Below are 20,923 nucleotides of genomic sequence, written 5' to 3'. Positions count from 1 at the left end.
TGTCTGTAATTGTCTCTCTGTGCTTTTATAGCACGGATACCCCAAGAACAGTGAACTCACTTCAGCCATCACTTGCAAACATGTCTTCAAACCCAGCCCCCAAACTGGATTGCCATGAAGACTACACAAATGAACTGCCTGGACCTGTTTTCTGTCTATAAAAAGCTAAGAATGAAGCCTGCCACATAAGGATGAATGACGATACTGGTATACAGCAGCATTCAGTAAAGGCTTCATTACCAACCAAAAGGACATACTTGCTAGTGTTTTTTTTTTAAAGATCTTATTTTTTAAACTTAATTGTGTGTACAGGTGCATTGCCATGTGCAAATGAGCACTTGAGAAGGCCAGAGGCATTGGATCCCTCTGGAACTAGAGTCACAGGTGGTTGTGAGCCTCTTGACATGGAAACAGCTCAGGTCACCTGGAAGCACAGTACTGCTCTTATGCTCTGAGTCACCTCTCCAGCCCCTATATTGTCTGTTTTTAAGAAGACCTGGAAGGATTCTTTCCGTTCTCATCACATGTACTCTTTCACTCCACTGACCTGCATCTCTACCTGGATTGTCCTAATGTCTTCCACACCAGTCATTTTTCAGAGCACTTGCTCTGGCACTTGTTCAGAGAAACTTCTGTAACTGCCTCCCCTCCACCTGCTAGGCTAAGTGAGGCCACATAGCACAATCAATGTGAATGGTCTTGTTACTGCTTGTCTCCCCACTAGTACAGTAGGTCCATAGTTCTTCACCCATTAGACACCAACACAGCACCTAAAACAGAGTGCACATGGGAATGCTGGTCTATGGACACACAGATGAGAAACCAAGTTCCCAGAACCCTCTTGGGAAAGTATTACTTACTGTTGCATTCTCTGGCAATTACTATCAACCGCTGTCTAAGAAACTGTAACATGAAAATTCAGGAAGAATTAACTTCTAATTCCATTAAGAAGTGTCAATTCCCAAGTTCTCTCAGCTCCTCAAAATTACAACTATTTACAAAAGCTCATGGAAGAAATCTAAAGTTTCACAGTAGACTACTTACAGACCTAAGGAAGGTGTGTGTAGGGAAGCAGTACGGAAATGTGGCTTTCTCCACTGCTTCAGTGTTTGATTGCATCTGTTATTTAAAATAGACAAATAAAGTGTTAAAAGACCACACAAGCCCCACCCAATACCACATAGCACGGGTGGGCAGAGGACACCCAGAGGAGCCCTGCCTGTGTGAGTACAGTGGAGGACCCCTACCAAGATGAACAAGTAAGTATCAGAGATGGAAAAGAAAAGAGAAGTGGAATGGTGTGTGCACAATGAAGAGAGGTAGAATCGGAGATGCTGGGGTGCTGAGGACCAGCCTGATGTGAGCAGTTGGCACAGCCACCTGAGGCCATGGTGAGGTCCTGGCCCATACTCCTGCCAAGGGCCATGTCCAGATCCATGACTCTTGAGCATCCGGGGAGTCTGTGTCAATGTTACCATGTTACCGCCAAAGGCCTTTCAGATGTCCCTGGTCTAGGTTGCTGCCTGGAGCCATGTTAATGTCCAAGGACTGCCCAGAGCTGGCCAGACCCCTCACCAGCTGTGGTACTCAAGAGAGCATGGCACTGGGCAGTGTGGGAAAGCTGCCCTGAGGACTCTGAGAGCAGAAGAGCTGGCATTGCCTCTTGTTGGCTATGGCACTCGCACCTCGCCTGGGCAGCACAGTAGAGCTGGCCCTGGTGATGTGGATGCAAGAGAACTGGCAGGCTGACCAATTCAGCTACCACTCAGGCCTAGATCCAGGACTCTGAGTTGGCGCACACCAACATCTACCTCATCCATGAACTGCTGGAGTGTGTGAAGGGGCCTGTCCGGCAGATCCTAAGCTGCAGGCTCTCCATGACAAGGGCAACAACAGGCTGCTGGAGAAGAATCCCAGTGAGGACCCAGTATTGACAGTGTAGCAGAAGCAGAAGCAGAAGCCTCGATCTCATTGCAAGGAACATTTGCAAGTCCAGCCGTTTGAGCTAAAGGGTAAACTGTGGGACACACCGTGACACACTGGAGCTTCCACAGAGATCTGGTTTTTTTGTTTTGTTTTATTTTGTTCTCTCTTTTTTTTTTTTTTACTTATTATTTTTTGTTCTCTTTGGCAGAGGGCGGATACAGAAGGACAGGAAGATGAGTGGGACTGGAGTGCATGATGTGAAATTTACAAAGAATCAATAAAAAAGTAAAACAACAACAATAAAACTACACAGGCAGAAGACCTAGAAGAACTAGGGGAGGAAAAAGAATACGATCGAAATACAGAATATTCTCAAAGAGTAAACAACAACACTGCTTTACAAAAGATTTCAAAAATGAAACATTAAATGCCACTTTGTTTCATGCTTACAAAAGATACATAAACAAAATATTAATCAAATTTTTTGAAAACTGTCTTATAAATCTCTCAAGTTAGCCAGTTTCCTAGCCAGATTTATGCTGTGTTAGACTAGAACTACACCTGGCAAACGATTTCCTGAATCAAAGGTTTTGCTCATTCTGCTTAAGCAAAGGCACACCCAAGTCCACCCAGTTCTACGGCCTCAGCTAAACAAAAAAAGTAATTTAGGCTTTTAAAAAAATCACAAGGATGATAAACAAGTGAAGAGGAACAAAACTGAGCACATAAACAATTACATTTTTTTAAAAAAAGATCACCAATAGTGGATCCCAATGAATATCTGGGTAGAATGTGGAAAGAATTCAGACCCGATACAAGGGTCAGATTGGATAACCTGTGAGTCCCCTCTAAGTAAACATATTTCATCCCAGGAATTTAGCTGCCTTCAGCAAGATTCAGATGCAAACTTGACTCAGGAAGACTTCAGGATGCTCGATGATAAAACAGCGCCAAAGAAAAACCAAACTGGTTTATTTGGCCACCAGGTAGAAAGTCTTTGTTTCTGAGAATCTGAAAGGAGCTTCTGTGCAGGGTACAAGCCCTTAAGAGTCTGTGCACTGTACATCAGCGGCAGCACCTTAGACCCAAACACTATCTTATTCCCAGTACTTTCAAACTATTCTATAACATAAGCAGGTACACTGAAACATTTAAACTTATTTTATGTAAAGGATCTCAGCCATGGAGTAGTAGTGCAGGCTTCTATAATCCTAGCTATCTGGAGATCCAGGCAGGGTCCCAAAATGAATTTGTAAATAAATAATAACCCAAGAGTCCTATATCTTATCAACACTAGGATTTGGGCCAGAGGGAATTAGCAGTCAAAGCCATGGGAAATATATTTTAAAGTAGATTCTAATTGTTAATAACAAATTTGAGCAGTACAATGATGACAAAAGCATTCACCAGGTACTGAGGAGACAAGCATTATATCACTAGACGGCTGGTCTGCAAATACCAATAACCAGCTTTTACTGGATTTCACTGCAATGAGAAGAGAAATACTCTGACCCTTGAAAACATGAATTAATTGGGGGGGGGGGGGGTGAGTGGTGTATGCACACGTGTGTATGCCCAGGCACACTCCCTGTTCTGCTCTATCACTCTCTGCCTATTCCCCTAAGAAAGGGTCTCGACTAAAGTTGGAGCTAGGATGGCATCGAGCAAGTGACAACGATCCTCCTGTCTCCATCCACCACAGTGGTAGGGCTACAGGCACACACAGCCTCTCTAACCCCACATCAATCTATCATCTACCTACCTACCTACCTATCTACCTACCTACCTACCTACTTACCTACCTACCTGTATATCTGTTTGTTTATGGCACTGGGTGCCTGAGCTTGTACTTGTGGAGGTGAGAGGACAACTGAGACTACTTCTCTACTTCTACTATGTGGGTCCCAGGGGTCAAACTCAGGTCATCAGACTTGGTGACGAATGCCCTGGACCACCAAGCCATTTGACCGGTCCACTCACATTAACTTTTAATAACTTAAAAGGGCTGTGGTGGTGATTCAATGGGTAAGAGAATTTGCTCGGCAAAGCATCGGGACCTGATTTTGAACCACGAGTGCCCACATCTAAGAAGTGTTGAGCATGTTTGCACATGCCTGGAATTTCAGAACTTTGAGATAGATGGGCAAATCCCAGGAGTGTGCTGGCTGGCGAGCCTCGCTGACAATGACAAGCTTTTGGTTGAGCCGAGAGACCCCATGTCAAGGCAATAAGCATAGAGCAATAGAGAAGGCAACCTACATCCTTCTGTAGGCTCCCTGTGTGCACACATGAACATGCTCACCTGACACTCACGTACATGCACCACATACCCAACCTACATCCTGCTGTAGGCTCCCTGTGTGCACACATGAACATGCTCACCTGACACTCACGTTCATGCACCACATACCCAACCTACATCCTGCTGTAGGCTCCCTGTGTGCACACATGAACATGCTCACATGACACTCACGTTCATGCACCACACACCCACACACACAAAAGTTAAAGTCAGGTGTGGTGGCATACTTTTGTAATCCTGGGACCTGAGATGCTGAAGCAAGAGGGTCACTCTAAGTTCAAGTGAATTTAAGACAACCTGAGCTACCGAGTGAAACCCTGTCTGAAAAAAACATATAAACAAACAGGAAAATAAAAAGATATTTCATTTTTTGTCATGACTACTACATTTTTATGCAGTGACCTCAACCCAAATATTCATCTAGACTCTTTGATTAGAGATGTGATAAATCCACTTTACCTCAACTAAAGATGGTAGCAACACAGTTGCTGTCATTTTTGGGGGGTATCCCAGTCACCCCTCTGCCAGCATTAAACACTAAGCTCCCTACAAGTTTGCTTTCAATTTTGGCTCAAGGGTACACACGGTCTCTTATTCTGGGTCTCCAGGCAGCCCAATCCAAGTCTCTTTGTACAAAAGCAAAACCAATGCCAGTGTCTTCATCTTGTCATATATAAACTCTCAACATAACAGTTATCTCTTCCTCACATCTATGATGTAGGAGCAACCGGGGTCATCGGCCTAAACTATTCAACCGATACCAAGAAGATTTAGTACAACTTTATTTACAGGGATTTTATATTTGCCATATTTTTAAAATATTTTTTCATTTATAACACTCAAAATTATTCTATTTGCCTCTATAAAGAACCTGTCTAGAAATAATCTTAAAATCAATTGTGATCTGACCATATATAAGTATGAATAACAGTTTGAAATTTTAAAAAAGTTATGTCACATCTAAGACGTGAGGTCTGGTTTGAAGGGTATTTTCATTTTGTTGGGTTTTGGTATACTATCAGGAGACAGTCATTTCAGAATCAATTAAGAATTAAAAGAGGGCATGAGAGTTAGCTGAGCAGTTTAAGAATACTTTCAGAGGACCAAGTTTCAACTCCCAGCACTCACTGGCTGGCTTGCAACCATCTGTAATTCCAGTCCCAGGGGATCCAATGCCCTCTTTTGGCCTTTGAGGCAGGCACATTGTACAACATACATACATACATACATACATACATACATACATTCAAAACACTCATACACACATAAAAATGATAAAATAAATAAATGTTTAAAAAATTAAGAGAGTACCAAAATATGAGCAAGAAGCCAGTTGCTATTCAAAATACAGCTTAATAAAACAAAACAAAACAAAAAAAAAAAACAAAACAAACAAACAAAAAAACCCAGACAATTAATCATATGCTCTGCTTAAGGAATATATGACATAAATTTACAAATTCATAAATAAAAAAAGAAAGTATTATTGGAGACTATTTAAGGTAACCAGAGCAAAGGGCAGCAACCCCCTCTTATTTATGTATCAAAGAAAAGGAAAACAAAAATGTCTTGGTATGCAAATACTAAGCATTTACTTATACTCAGTATATAAAAAACTAAGAAGTAACAACAACATATTGAGTATTTAGAGCTCATTTTGGTGGCCCCCAAACTCTATGTCTAACTGGCCCATGGACTGGGAAGAAGAGCAGGTCAGCAGCCCAAACATTCTGCGAGTCGTTTATCAAGGCAGATTTCTACACGGGAACGTCACCCTAGGAGCACCAAAACTTCCTCTCAGCAAAACAACAGTGATGCATTTGGTGGCCAGAGAGACCCTGCCAGAGCCCAACTCACAAGGTCAGAGAAATCGGGAGAAAACTGGTGAGAGCAACTGCTGTGTGATCCTGTAACAGCCTGGCACAGATGTGGCAGAGGAGGCTCAGCAGCTTCCAACACCTGTAGGACAGTCGCCTGCACATCCGTGGGACTGAATCACTCATGAATTCTGTCATCTCTTCTCACAAAGTAAAAAGAACCAAGAGCACTTTTAGTCTGGTCCTTTACTCCTTGTATCTTGTGTGTGTGTTGAGCAGTCTGAAGTGCACAGTGGTCTCCAGGGGAAGTAGCAAGTCTCTCTCTGCAGACATCGCCTTGCTGCCACAAAGACTCCTCCACAGAAGTCTGAAGGCGAGTGCTCCAAGTACAATTTGCACTAAAAATAATTATTATTTTCCTCATCACATAATCTGCACATGTCTGTGGCACCCAGAAGTTCTCCTATGTGTAGTCCACCCTGGAGGACACCCATCATTGGTGGAGTTAATACCAGGCCAGTTGGCAAGGGGGAATGGGAAGAAATCTAGCATGCTGGGTAAATTCTACCAAAGTCAGCCATAATGGCTGTCCTCACAGGATATCAAACTGGGCATGACTGTTGTCACTGCAACAAATGAGAAGCCATGCTACAGAGCTCCCAGTGCTCTGTAGAGGGTGCCCCTGCTGCCTGCCCACTGAGTCCTCTCACCAGGGGGCTCATTCAGACAGCAAAGAGGGGCAGCAGTATGTCCCTAGCCTTAATGTGGAGGTGCTGTCTCTGTGGAGAACCAGTGGGAATCCCGAGTAGCAGATCTGGTGTGTATTTGAATATCAGAAGATTGAAAGCCTGCGCCACTCATCCGAACCCTGTGTGTGTGTACTCACACTAGAGCAGAGGGATCCTTTTAAAGTCCCCAGATGCTAATTTTGTTACTTTCTGTAGTTTGCATTCGGAACCAGTGCTTGCAATTGTGTTAAAATCACAAGCTGAGTTTTAAGGCATACATGATCAATAGCAACACTTATTTTTACCAATAATTTAAAGATTGATATGCTATAAATAAACAATTTGCACAGCACTAAAGCATGAGTTAATTTCATCTAAACCTGTAAAAAAAGACTTTCTATTTTTTTCACTGGGAAGAAATCTTCCTGGATGAAATTACAAATATGTGTAGATTATATTTAATAAAAAAGACATAATAAAATACCTAACTGTAGAATGCAAAATATAGATTGGCGTGTAGCATATAGACCAGTATTCCATATCAATAACTTTATCCAGCCTTTTAAAAGATGAAGTTGCAGACTACACTGTGTTCTGTATTTAATGAGGGTTCTTGGCCCTCAGCAGCAGTAAGTGTAAGTAAGCAGTAAGTCTATGGTCTCTATGGTCATCTTTGTTTAAATGCAATCAGGTTACTTTATTCATTGTTAATGCTTTGATGAAGAGGCTTTATATGCATTAGATCTACAAAAATATTGTTTATACTGATCAGAATTAAATTTGTATGGAGCAGAGTTTTAAAATGAATGTAAATAGCACTAAACCTTTTCTTTCTGCAGCCTGTACTTAATAGATTTCTTCTGTAAACTAAATTTTAAAAATGTAGTGGAAAAATAAAACAAAACAAAAAAAAACCCCTCTATGTCTATATTCTTAAGTCTTCAGAGGTGTGCATACTCCCTTATTTCGAAAATATCCAGTAATGAAACCCAGCTCACTCTCAGTTTCAGTCTTCTGGGCTGGCAAGATGGCTCAGCATGTAAAGGTGCTTACTGCCAAGCCTGACAACCTAAATTCAATCCCTAGGACTAACATGAAGGAAGGCAAGAAGTGACTGCTGAATGATGTCCTTGGCCTACACACACGCACACGCACACACACACACACACACGCCATGGAACACATGCACACTCATGAGTAAATAAATGTCTTACTTTTGCTTAGTTTTGAACTAGTCTGGAGAACATACTGAAGGATTTGAGATCGAAAACATCCTAGATTATCCAGGTGGGTCTACAGGTTACAACCCAATGGCAAATGTTCCCACGTTACAAAGGGGAATGGCACTGCCTATGAGGCAGATACAGATGGGCTTCCAGTCAAAGAAAGTGGCCAGCATCCAGAAAAGACCAAATCCTAGAGGGAACGCAATCCAGCCTAAACCTTGATTTCAGACTTCCGGCCTCCAGAGCTGTGAGAATAAACTGATCGGTTTAAGCCAATAAGCCTGAAGTGATCTGCTGGGTTAGCCTTAAGAAATGGGCTTTCACAATGTTAAAGAGACTTTTCTTTTCCTCTTTTTTTTTTTAAGATTAAAAATAAATTTAAAGTATATATACTGGGGGTAAGGGCATATATGCATGTGAGGGCTGGTACCCACGGGGGTCAGAGGTGTCAAACTGCTACTCTGGAGCCAAAGTCACAGGTAGTTCACAAGCCGCCAATGTGGGTTCTGGGAACCAAATCCAGGTCCACTGTAAGAGCAGACTGTCCTCTTAACTACTGACATTTCTTCAGTCCCTAGTCCCTTTTTCAATGGATTTCAAGTTAGTGAAGTGAGCAAAACTTACAAAGTCCCATTACTTCCCCCTAAAGATAGTACTTTTAGTACTAATAAGAGCCCTGAAGGTTGGAATTGGTGTGGGCAGACGGCAGACGTAGGGAAAACACTTGTCAATAAGCATGTGGATACAAATTCAGATCCTCAGAACCTATATGAGGCCAGATATCCATCTCTCTGTAATCCAGTGCTCCTACAGCAAGATAGGAAGCAGATACAGGAAAGGAATGTGGAAACTCAAAAGCCAGCTAGGCTAGCACACAGTGGTGAGCAAGAGACCTGACTCAAGGTAGAAGGTAAATAGCAACACCCAAGGTTGTCCTATGACCTCTATGTACATGCCACAGTTTTTTTTTTTTTTTTGCCCCACAATCATGAATATGAATATGTATGTACATGCGGTCCATTCTCACATACACCTGAAGATTTTTTAAACTTAAAAGGATACATGAATTATTCAGAATTTCAGCAATGAATATGATCTCACAAATGAAAACAGGAAAGAACCTACATTTGCACAGAATCCAATGCAATGTCCACACAATCTGTGTTTAAATAGCAAAAGAGGCCCTCACCCTTGCTGTCTCCCTCTTTTAAGGAATTGGTTGACAAGTAAGAGTTTGGATACAGCTGCCTGGAGACTGTTCTATACTGCACACATTTTCTAAAACCATCACACGTAAGAGTATCCATATGGCTAGTGAACCAAGGTAGAAGACAAGCTTATGTCTTAAACTCTTGTGACCAAGGCACAGCTAATTACTTTGATTTTATTTGGATCCATATTAACTAACCACATTTCTTCCTCATATGTAAATTGCTCAGTCCCATCATGACTCCCTTTCAAATTTCATATAACTAAAAGAATTTAATCCAGACATGGTGGCGCACGCCTTTAGTCCTAACACTCAGGAGACAGAGGCAGGCAGATCTCTGAGCTTGAGGCCTGTGAGGTCTACATAGAGTTCTAGCCCACCAAGACTACGGGGTGAGATTCTGGCTTGTTTCTTTGTTTTTAAAAGATTTATATGGGAAAGAATAGAGGAACTCATTTTTTTTTTCTTTCTCTTACTCTTGGTTTTAAGGTGTTAACTTCACAAGCCCTAAACTCACTTCTAAAGCAGCTGCTGTAGCCTGGGGGTATGTTCCTTCCACAAGGTTTGCTCTTGATTCCCCCTCAAGTGCATATCCTCTCTCCCAATCAATAAACTCACTAACTTTGCTTCCCTCTGACTCATCCTGACTTTCTCTGCAGCAAGAATACCAGCGGCACTTGAGTAGAGGTCCCTGTGGCTCTGAGGGGACTTGTCATGCGCAAGGTCAGCAACTTTAAGTTGTGCTCCCAGCTGTCTTGTCCCTTCTCCTAGTGAAATGAAATACTTACCCACGATTAAACCAGACATTCAACTGACAAACTTAAGAGCAAGGGAGGAAACCATCAATGTGGAGTTCCTGAAAATTCTGAATGAAATCTTATTCTAAAAGTCAATTATTCAGAAACCTGGATGTGGAACAGTGATTTTTTTTTTTCCTGTTTCCTAGCAAAACACTTAGAAGATGGTGATTCAGAGAGGCCCTACCTCAAACACAATCTCCAACTGGAGCAAAACTCAGTGAAGGGATCCAGTCCCCCAAAGCATCTCCCAACACAGAATGAAAAGAACTGAGAAATGGGGAGACAGTCATAGATACATCAGGGAGAACCCAAACAGAGCTCTTCTTTGAAACTAAAAACCAAAAGGGAAGTACAACTGTAAGTTTTTATGAGATGTCATATAACTAACTCACATTAGGAGAGCTTTCTACTCTTTATTATTTTCCGAGTTCAACCTCCACGGGGGGGGGGGGGGGGGGGAAGTGAGAAACAGTAGCAGGAAGAAAGCAATCTGACAAGAGATCAGCCCACATTGAAGCCCAGTGGAAGCTGAGGAGAACTGTATCTACAGTGAGGCTCCTATTGTAACCAATGTATTCATTTCCTCGCTAGGCTCTCGCTTTCACCCGGGAGGAACCCAAGGCAGGAGTCGTCCTTCACAGCTGTCACTTCGGTCAGCGCCTAGAGGTCTCGCTCATCTAAAAGACCTCGGAAGTGCAAACGAAGCCAGTCCCAGCATCACCACCTCGGGACTCAGTGCCCTACTTTGGCAGGCACCGAGACAGGCAGTAACAGCCGGCCGGGGCGGGGGGTGGGGCGGACCCGGGAACACACTCAGCCTCAGCAGGACGTTCCAGAAGGAACCCCGAAGTGAGAACCAGAAACTTCCCCCGCGGCGGGCGGGGAGGCCGGGTGCTGCGGCACGTGCTCGCCCGGCTGCCTGCAGCGCCGCCCCGGCTGCTGCGGGGGCTCGCGCGCATCGCGCGACCGCGCCTCACCTGGACCCCGGTGTAGTTCTCGAAGAAGAAGAGCACCATGTTCTGGTAGACGCAGTAAAGCCGGTCGTCCACGCGCTGGTACAGGCGGGCGGGCAGCAGCGCGGACAGCACCCGCCACAGCGTCCAGGCCAGCAGGTAGGTGGGCGCCGAGCCCAGTAACAGGACGCTCGGGAGCAGGTAGCGCATAGAGTACGTGTGGAGCACCAGGGACAGCAGCATCCTCTCGGCTCGCCAGCCGCGACTCCGCCTGCGGTGCCCGCGCGGCCGCCAGGACCTCAGCCACCGCCGGCCGCCCGCCAATCACCGCGCGGGGCCGGCCGCGCCGCCGCCCTCCGGCCTGGCTCCGCCCCCAGCATGGGCCGCGGGGCCCGGGACCCGGCGGGGACAGTGACGGCCTCTGCTCGCCGCCTTGGAAAGGGCACGCCTCGGCTTGCCGGGCGCTATCGCCTCCGGGTGCTCGCTTTGCTCCGCGAGACCCGCGGCTGTCAGCGTGGAGGCGGGGTGAGGCAGGACTTCCAGGTAACAAGGCGCCTCCCGATTGGCCGACTTATGGATGTAACACGTGCTCTGATTGGTCCGTTCCCTGCCTCCCGTCACGACGCATGCTCGACTGTGGATGCTGGCTGTGGCTGAGCACGGGAGGATGTGAGGTGGTGGGTTTTGGCCTGTGCTGGCTTTCGAGAGCAGTGTGAGGACACGAGGATGCTTCCTGCAAGGCACGCGTGAGCTGACTACGTCGTGGAGCGCAGGACGAGCTCGATGCCGCCAGTTACGGACGGCTGCCACGTCTTCGCGTGCCGGGGGCGCCACCCGTGTCCCCACGTGCATAGAAGCGCTCCTTCCCTCCTTCTGGCTGGTGCAGAATAAGGCTAGGTCCGTCTCCTCTACCCTTGGTTCACCTTTCACAGGACTGCCACCTCCCTTTATTAGATCCTTTAAAGCTTTAACTTTTGCCCTTTAATAACCTCTTGCCCTTTATCTTGTTTCTGCTGTGCTATTTCCTAATATCCTACGTTTCCTTTTTTTTTTTTTTTTTTCAGTATGTAGGAAAGTATTTTCCTATCCATGTAGAATCCGTAAGTTCTGTTCTCTTCAGAAAACTAAAAAGGTTAAGTAGCAGCAAAAACTTACCCAGAGGCCCAGGCCCTTCTACTGCTGTAACTAATGGAGACCAGATAATCCTATACTAGAAGGTATAAGAGAAAGCAGGTCAGTGTGCATGCTCAGTTCTGTGTAAAGTCAATTTTAAGTGTGTGTGTGCGTGTGTGCGTGTGTAAATATGTTGGCTTCTATAAGTGACTCTGAGGTCACTTATTCTGCCCCTTTGTTTTCTTCCTTCCCAGACCACTGACTCCTCTGCCTACATTGTGTCTCTGCTTCCCCCCTTCGTCTCTTGCCCCATGTTTCATTCCCATCACCTCTGAGATGCGCTTCTTAAGGCATACAGATGACTCCTGTCATAAGCACACTATGTCAGATGGACGTGTTTACATGTTTTCAGGATGTCGGAATGTACTGAGTTACAATAAATGTCACAAAGTACAGTGGCTTCGCCGGCAACAAAGACACTCACTTTACTTTGTAGCCCTGGCTAAGGCCAACACAGGTTCTTTTATTGCCATCTTAATTACTAATATTAACTCTCAGATCTCACATGCATCACTCAGTATCTATATATGTTTACATATGTATATATAGGTTACAGTGACTGCAGAGAGTTAAAAAGGAAAGGAAGCCAGAGCTGGATAAGTGACAGGAATATAAGAGTGTCTGTCTTGATAACATGAACCATGAACCCAGCTTTAGGGAAGAAGCTGCTGTTCTTGGGCCTTTGTGGGTCACAGATATGACAAACTGTCCAGTTTAATCCAGATGCAGAGGTGAAAGGGCAGGCAAAGGAATTGTTAGACAGACAGACTGCAGATCCAGATTTTCAAACAAGAGTTCAGAGACAGGAATTGAGGTACACGTCAAAAAGCAGGGACTGAGCTAACCAGAAGGTCTCTGGAAATTCAGGGGAGAAGTTCTCTCCCTGTTCATCTATGACCTGCGGATAGTCAGATGACCCACTTGTGGGAGCATTTACTTGACAGTGTTAGGAGTCAACCTTTGTCAACAGAAAACCAAGAGTTTCAGCATAGATAAGTGCCTGAGGCTCCTCTTCTTTCCCAACCACAAATTTTCCATTTCCTCGGAATGTCAGTGGAAATTTCATTTATAACGAAATTATTAAGCCCTTTGTGTAACCACAGTGGCTTTTCCCTTATCAGATTATAATCCTGTCTAAAACGTCTCTGGAGCCACCTCCTGTTGCTTTATCAGGAGAGAGGAGACAGTAAGATAGCTCTAAGCATTTGCAACCAAGATTGACAAACCTTCGTGATCCACAGAGCCTGTATGGTGGGAGGAGAAAATGAACTGAAGATGCCTGTGACTTCTACAGGTGTTTATGGCATGGACCCATAGGTCGTCCCAGTCTGACTCTGACAAACTGTCAATATCCTTTGGTCGTATTTTGGGTTTTAATTTTGGATATATTCTTTTCTTTTTCTTTTGAACATGAAACAACAATCATTCAAACAACGAAACAAAAACAGACAGTTGACACATGTGGACAGATTGGTGCCCCCAAAGACAGAGCTCTTTAATAAAATCAGAAAATGACAACAGTTGCTAAATTTCCACCTTTACTCCTCCTGTCTTTAAAGCCTTTCTCATCTGTTCCACATATAATTCATGCTGACTTATTTCTTGCCCCATCTTTGTTACTATAATTTTCCTGGTCTCAACCCAGCAGGTTTCTACGGTGATCACCTTTGTTTCACTTTTGAATTTTTAGTCAACCCTTCTTTGAGTAACATCCCTCATGGGGTTTCTCGTTCTTGTTGCCCCATGTTGGGCGCTAGGTGATCAGGCCCGTGGGTCAGTCAACGGGGTCCGCAAGGGAGAGAGTGGGGATGGAGGGGAAAGAGCCACAAGGAATGGAGACAAGACAGGATGTCTGATCAAGTCTCGTTTATTGAAAGGCAATTACGGGTATATAAGCACAAGCAGGGGAGTGCGGCTGGAGACACTTAACCATGAGTGCCTTGCTGCTGGGGGAACTAAACAAGACCAGGATACATCTGAGAAAAACAAGATGTTTATCAGAGTGTGCTCAGATGTGTATCAGTGTGGGCTGTTTGCAAAGCCATCATGCTAAAAAAGAAAAAAAAAAAAAACAAGTCTCTTGTCAGGGTGGAAAAATAGCAACCTGCAAATATTTGGCCCTAGATGGTTGCAAAGATGATAGCCACTTACTGCTAGGAGTTGGCGCCCCACACCCATACACACAAATAACTGTAAAACTAGACAAATACAAAGGTGTTCTGGTGACTCTTTTAGATGCCCATTCTGAGAACCACTAGTGGCTTATATGGATAATACTAACGAGTGCCCGTGTGTGTGTGTGTGTGTGTGTGTGTGTGTGTGTGTGTGTGTGTGTGTGTGTGTGTTTTCATACTTTAAAAAAAAAGAACCCTCATGCTTAAGCTTACATTAAAATATCTGTAATAAAATTCCTAGCTATGCTTCACTATAAATTCTTTTCAACATCAAATCCACTAATGCTGGTGTAGCCAAGCTGAAGTCCCTAAAATCCAGGGGAACTCCTGTGGCTGCCAAGGATGACTGTGATAATCTTTGGAGAAAAACCCAAAGTGAGGCTGAAAGATGGTCCAGTCTAGAGATCTTGATCGGGTTTGTTTTTATGGCAGCAGAGAAATCTCACACAACTCACAGAATTAGCAGTTGAAGAAAGGTGAGGGGTGAGGAAACACATGGACACAGCAGACATACAGAAAAGAAAGAAATACACTGCAGAGCGGAGACTCAGCCAAAGACATCAGTCTCTTCTCAAGGGCTGGGTTTTCTAAACCTCTGAGGAGTCTTCCTCTCCTAATTTAGGGTTGGTCAGTTTGAAGAAATAGAGGACAGCAAATTGGCCCAGAACTGTTGTGTAGCAAGGCCTCATCAAGCCTTGAACTTGCTGAACCAGTCCATCCGCAGGGGGCCTGCTGGTGGGTGACAAAAGCCAGCAAGGCCTTTGTTTTTGCTGCCAAGCTTTTGTCACAAGTCAAGAGGGCCAGGAAGAAGATGGCTGTATTTTCTACCTTTAATACCTAGTCTGCTCCTTTCCCTATCTGCCTATCAGGGAGTTCATAGTTTCTCAAGTGAGGAGCTGTGTCTCTGTTTCCTCATTACTAACAGGGTAACTATATTTGTTACCTTAAGCCTGACACCTTCCTGTTATCTCTGAGGAACAGAGTATTTCAAAATGTACTCAAGGAGGAAACTCAAGAACAATTAGAGTTGGAGAGGAAAAAAGAAAGGGGGCAAACGAGTTGATTTCTGAATTAGGGGTCAAGAATACAGGCAGGCTTTTAGCAAATGACCTGAGAGTTGTGTTGATAGAGGGTCTTCAGGGAGTGGGAAAACCTAGAACAAGCAAGCTTATGAGTGGTTGGTTTCTAAAGAAAAATACAAGGGAATTGAAAATGTTACGGTTTCAAGTGGCCTGGCAGAGGGAAGGGCTTGTGAGGTGCAAGTACATGTTGTGCCATGTTGTGAGGGGTATCATGATTTGTCTGTCTTCAAGCTGTCTTCCCAAGATTGTAAAACAGGATTGCCTACTCATCACAGGAGGTCTTTGGCTTTTTCCTGGCCAAGGTAAGCTCCTGCTGTTTATGTCAAATATGTTATCAACCACTGACCATTTGTGATGGACTTTAGTAACTACCAACCATGATGCTATTATATTATTACCACACTGATATTTCTACGTCCCAAATGGGTCTCCAGACCTGGAAGGCACCTGCTGTAGGCATCAGAAAGGACATAGAGCATGCCACATTGACTAGAGGAAGCTCACCCAGAGCTTTATGCACTATGTCCCCAATGGAGCCTGGGATGCAGCTGACTGTCAATGGCCATTTTGATCCCTCTTCTCACTACTTAGCATCCCCTACCACCAACATTGTTGCCATAGCAACCTTTTTGGACTTTCCAAAGTTGTTGATGAAATGTTTCAACATTCAACTGCCTAACTCAGTGAATCATTCCTAAATATCCCAAGCATAGTGGATACAGGGTTCTTCCTGGTTGTCTTATATTTGTGAATGTAACAATACGAAAATTACCTCATCCTGAAGAAGTTATGAGCTCCTGACTGTTTGGTGTAATTTTGGGTGGCATTACTTGAAAAGGCTACTAAACTGCTCTCCTTTATTCCAAGAACACATCTGAATGAGGCCAGATTTTCTTCATTGACTTCAACCAGCTCATGCAAAACACACAACCCTCTCTTCAAAAAGAATAACAGATCATTTATTCCAGAGCCAAATAAAAGTGGCTGTGGTGGGAAACACAAATTTGAGTTACCACCACATACCATTCTTCAACATGATAACAGTTTCATGTTTTCACAGTAACTCAACAAAGAAAGTGGTCAATTAAGTTACTTTTCAGATGCTTTGGTTAATGTATCAAGTAGTCAGGCTATTGGCAGATAGGTAAATTTCTGCTGTAGGCTTCAGGTGTTATCTGATGACATTCTTAGCCTTTGTATTATGGAAACTACCAGTCTCATTTGTATATTACAAAAGCATTGACCCAATAATCATGAGGATGTTAAGTCACTCACAGAGGTGTGCAGTAAATGGCTATGGATAGCTCAAGATAATTGGGCTCTCTACCTGCATTCCAGTTCTCCACAGTTCAGATAAGTTCTAATCAGTCAGTCAGCCCAGTTGAATGTTTAATCAGTGTGTTCCCCTCCCAGTCTCAGTTCAGAAACCAAAGAACAACTCGGCTGCAGTCTAACTACAGAGACAGATATGGACGCCCAGTGTCTTCTTTCACACCTGGCAATAAGGAGATTGGCAGAAATAAAAACAAACAGTACCATCTTTTCTACTAATTTTTTTTGTTTTAAAATAGTTTTTTTCAATATATAAGAGCTATTTTAAATTTAAATGATTTATTAGTATTTCTAAAGGAATTAATAAGTGACATGATGGAAGAAGCCCTTCTGGATGTTTTCTTTTAAGGGAGTCTCACTGTGGTTTCCAGGCTGGGCTCACACTCCTCAGCTTAGGTTCTGAGACAACAGGCATGTGCTAGTGTGTCTGGATCAGGAAGGTTTTTTGTTTTTTGGTTTTTTTTAATGAAGTTGGCATCTAAAACGCAAGACAAAGGGGAGAAGCACGAAACCTTTGGTGCCATTCTCAAGTCTATAGCATTCCTGGCAGGACCCTAACAACATAGAAAACAAGGCTACTAAATCAAGTCAACTATGGAGCCCACCCCTCCAGCTACAGGAACAAAAACAACAACAAAGTTTACTATGGTATTTGTTAACTTTGTATCAACGCCTGACAAAACACCAGGACAGTAATGCGGGAGTCAAATTTTGTTTTGGTTTTTGGTCTCCAAGGATTTCAGTCCATGGTGATAGAGATGACTGAGGCTGTTCACACCTCAGGAAGCAGAGAGCTAGGTCAGAATGAGAGGCAAGGCTATATAGTCCTCAAAGGCCTGTCTGTATTTAGAAACTAGAAGCTAGAAGATTCAGGAGCCTCCAAGAATAGCAACACCAGCCTGCTGACAGGCATTGCAAACACGACCCTGTCAGGATATTCAGATTTAGGCCATTTAAGAGTTACTAATCTCTGAGGTAGGCTTATTATGTATTATCACCCATCCTGCCTTCATGTTAAAACCTCCAGGTTACTATGTGTATTCCCCTGATACCGTTACCTGGTGATACAGAAGCGGGGACTAGAGAGAATGGCTGAGTACTTACCTGTCTGATGCTGATATAGAGTCTGGTAACAGAGCCCTCAGAAGCAAAGTGGATAGATAAGGTCTGCTTGGTGGTGCATAATGTCAATGGTAAGAGTCAAACAGTTGAAACTAAGAGCCAGTGATTTAAAACAGTGGTGTGTACAGTGGTATCTTTAAACTGTAGTACCAAAGGATGCTCAAGATAAGACACTCAAGAATGATACAGGAGTCATGCAAAGATGGAAGACCTGCCATCTCAACTGAGGAATCGGCCCGTACTGAAGTCCTGAGGAGGGAAGGAGCTAAGTGAGCAACATGCCCAACTCTTCACTCTTACCTGTTAGCAAGTGCTACTGGTTTCAACATCACCATGCACCCTACATCTATCCCTATCTCAGTGAGCACACTTCTCAGACATGAGTTGGGAGTTGGTCCTTATCTGTGTAATTATAACTACCTCCAAACTAGTCTCCCTGGGCCCACCCATATGCCTTTTGCACACAGTAGTAAGTGAGGGCTAAATTGTGCTACCCCCAAGTTCATGTAAAATCCTCCCTTCTGTACCTTGAGAAGTGGCTTTATTATATGAAATATCTTCATAGAGGTAGACAAGCTAAAAGGAGGTGATCATGGGAGGAACTGGACCCTTTAACAAAGAAACTTTGGGATACTGATTCTCAAAACCAGTGTCCTCATAGAGACACAAAGAACAAAGGCATCTGTAAGCCAAGGAGAATAGGAATAGACCCTCCCCTGACAGTCCTCAGAACTATCTGCCTGAATCTCACTTTCCATCCTCTACTCCCAGAATGGAGCCAGTAGACCTCTGTTGTTGGAGCCACAGGACATGGTGGTGCTTTGTTACTCACCCCTAGACAACAAATAAAGGATACACAGGCCCTCGTTACTTCTCTGATGGAAATACTCCTGCCTTAGTAAAATCTCAAAAGTTCTATCTCCAGTCTTCGATGCTGAATCCTGAACCACCTCTCTAGCTGCGTGGGCATGCGGCTTTCAGACTCTCAGGTGCACAGCATCCAATCATTCAGGAATGTGACACCCTCCAAACTTTAATTTTCACCCCAAGAGCTTGCTCCCTGGGAAGAGGAATGTGCAAAAGGGGTGTGGGGTTTACACGTACCACAGTGGGTGAGTGTGTAGTTCAGAGGACAACCTCATGGAGTCAGTTCTCTGCCATCTTCACATGGGTCTCATGAACTTCTACCTGCTGAGTCATCTTTCTAGCCTAGAACTAGAATTTAGGAAGTAGGGTACCATATCTATACTTTTATGATGCTTGACGCTTAAAAAAAAATTAACTTGTTTGAATTTATTCTGAGTTTTACTTTGCTGCAGTCAAACCTAGTACCATTATAGAACTCCCATGTTCTCACATTGTCCCCCGCCTTGCGACATTATTTCCATGTGACATGATAGCTCCAATGAGGAGCCTAGGGAAGAGCTTTATTTTTGTTTTTGCTATCTTTCTACAGCCAGGACCAAAGTATAGCAGGTAAGCCTAAAAAACCTCATTGACTTAACAGAAGAGGAAATCTGCACTCTAGGAAGACATGCTTTCCCGGGAGTTACTTAAGCTTCTTGGCAAACAGCTTTATCTTCTGGGAATGAAGTTCCTGGCAGAAGGTGACTCGGTCTGATAGGTCAGTTGCTGCACACCTAAGATGCTAATCCCACCACACTTGTGAGATATTTATGGAGTGTTTTCTCTGTCCAGGGGCCTTCTCTGGAAGGCATTCTACAAGCACTGCCAAGTGAGGCAGCACCCCAGCCAGCCTGCTCTAGAGAATCACTCCCCTCCATCCCTGGTAACCGGATCTAAGGTGATTAAGTCCTGGGTCAGCTGAGACACCATTGGCGACCACACACAACTAAGCACTGAATCTCAGTAATGACAGACTCCAAGTCATAAACAGTGCCAGGCAAACCCAAACCACAGATGCTGTGGAGGGCCAGAACAGATGAGTTTAGAGAGACAGAAGCAGACACAGCCTGTGTACCTGACAGGAAGGAAGGAAGGAAGGAAGGAAGGAAGGAAGGAAGGAAGGAAGGAAGGAAGGAAGGAAGGGAAAAGCCAGCTACTCTGAGGCAACTTGCTGATTGCCGGCAACAATGTTCCAGGACAGTTCCTGTTCCTCACAAGGCATAGCCTTCTTCCTGGTGTACTAGAGTGGCCTCAAGATCTTTCCACTTCAATATATAGCTAATATAATATAAAAAATATGTGGGTTCCAAAATGGGGGGGTTGGCAGGCAAATAGGCAGGGGTCACAGAGGCAGAACATAAGCATAACATGGTTATAACAACTTTCTAAAACAAAGGCATAGTTGCAAGGTGGCCATAACAGTCTTTTGAAGCAAAGTCATGATTGCCATCTCCTGACACAGGCAGTACTATAAGGTTACCAGTGGGGCATAGCCTAATTCTTAAGAAACGAATTTAATCATAAACAGGAACAAACCTAGTTTGACTTCACTATAAGATGGCTTTCAAGCCCAAGATGGAGCCTGGCTGGTTCATCAATTGAGGCTGTCAAGTGTGTCCTTTCTAGCTCTGTACAGGATGCCTTCACACTATTTTTCTTCCTTGCAAGGGCATGCCCAGGCTTGTCTGCCCTGATTCCTCAGGCAGCAGCCTCTCCTTTTAAAATGCTGTGGGGTGTCTCCCCAGGTCACACCTCCCTGCAACTGATTGAGGAAAGGCTATGTCATTCTAGGAAGCCTCCAGCCATGGCTGCCCTCAGCCCCACCTGCTTTGCTACTCATGTGGTTTTGCCTGAGTCTAATTTTTAGGTGTGGATTTTTTTTGTCTCTGATAACTGATGCTGACTGTCCAACATACAAATTAGTTTTCTTGAGTTGCTAATAGGTGTAAAAGAAATTTTTTCTCCTGAACTCTAAGGCTGGAAATTTTATCAGAATTGTTAATTGTTTTTTAGCAGAATGTACACTATTACCTATACTTTGTACCACACTCCTTCTCCCCAATCCCTTGTTTAAGGCCTTTTTTTTTTTTTTTTTTTTTTTTTTTTTTTTTTTTTTTTTTTTTTTTTTTATGACTTCTCTATAGCTGGAGAGTCAGCTCAGAGGTAAAGAGC

General features: G+C 43.9%; 1 protein-coding gene, 1 long non-coding RNA gene and 1 pseudogene across 2 annotated transcripts in view; 2 read left to right on the top strand and 1 right to left on the bottom strand.

Moving 5' to 3' along the window:
• Agpat5 (1-acylglycerol-3-phosphate O-acyltransferase 5) overlaps positions 1-11,394 on the bottom strand; it is a 42,510-nt gene extending 31,116 nt beyond the window's left edge. Inside the window, exon 1 of the mRNA XM_034520579.2 lies at positions 10,987-11,394. Within this exon, the coding sequence (XP_034376470.1) occupies positions 10,987-11,205 (219 nt within the window). The 5' untranslated portion in view covers positions 11,206-11,394. The remainder of the gene's footprint in view (positions 1-10,986) is intronic.
• LOC117721788 (ubiquitin-like protein 3 pseudogene) lies at positions 5,917-6,539 on the top strand (annotated as a pseudogene).
• A 248-nt stretch (positions 11,395-11,642) lies between the features above and the next one.
• LOC143434653 (uncharacterized) lies at positions 11,643-13,655 on the top strand. The gene is made up of 2 exons (XR_013104295.1): positions 11,643-11,859; positions 12,027-13,655. It is a non-coding gene; the product is annotated as an uncharacterized LOC143434653 (long non-coding RNA).
• Positions 13,656-20,923: the final 7,268 nt, after the last annotated feature.

The sequence above is a fragment of the Arvicanthis niloticus genome, chromosome 16 (genome assembly GCF_011762505.2).
Source record: "Arvicanthis niloticus isolate mArvNil1 chromosome 16, mArvNil1.pat.X, whole genome shotgun sequence".
In the NCBI taxonomy this organism is placed as follows: domain Eukaryota; kingdom Metazoa; phylum Chordata; class Mammalia; order Rodentia; family Muridae; genus Arvicanthis; species Arvicanthis niloticus.
Note: the sequence above shows the minus strand (reverse complement) of the source record. Positions and strands in the feature narration are given on the sequence as shown.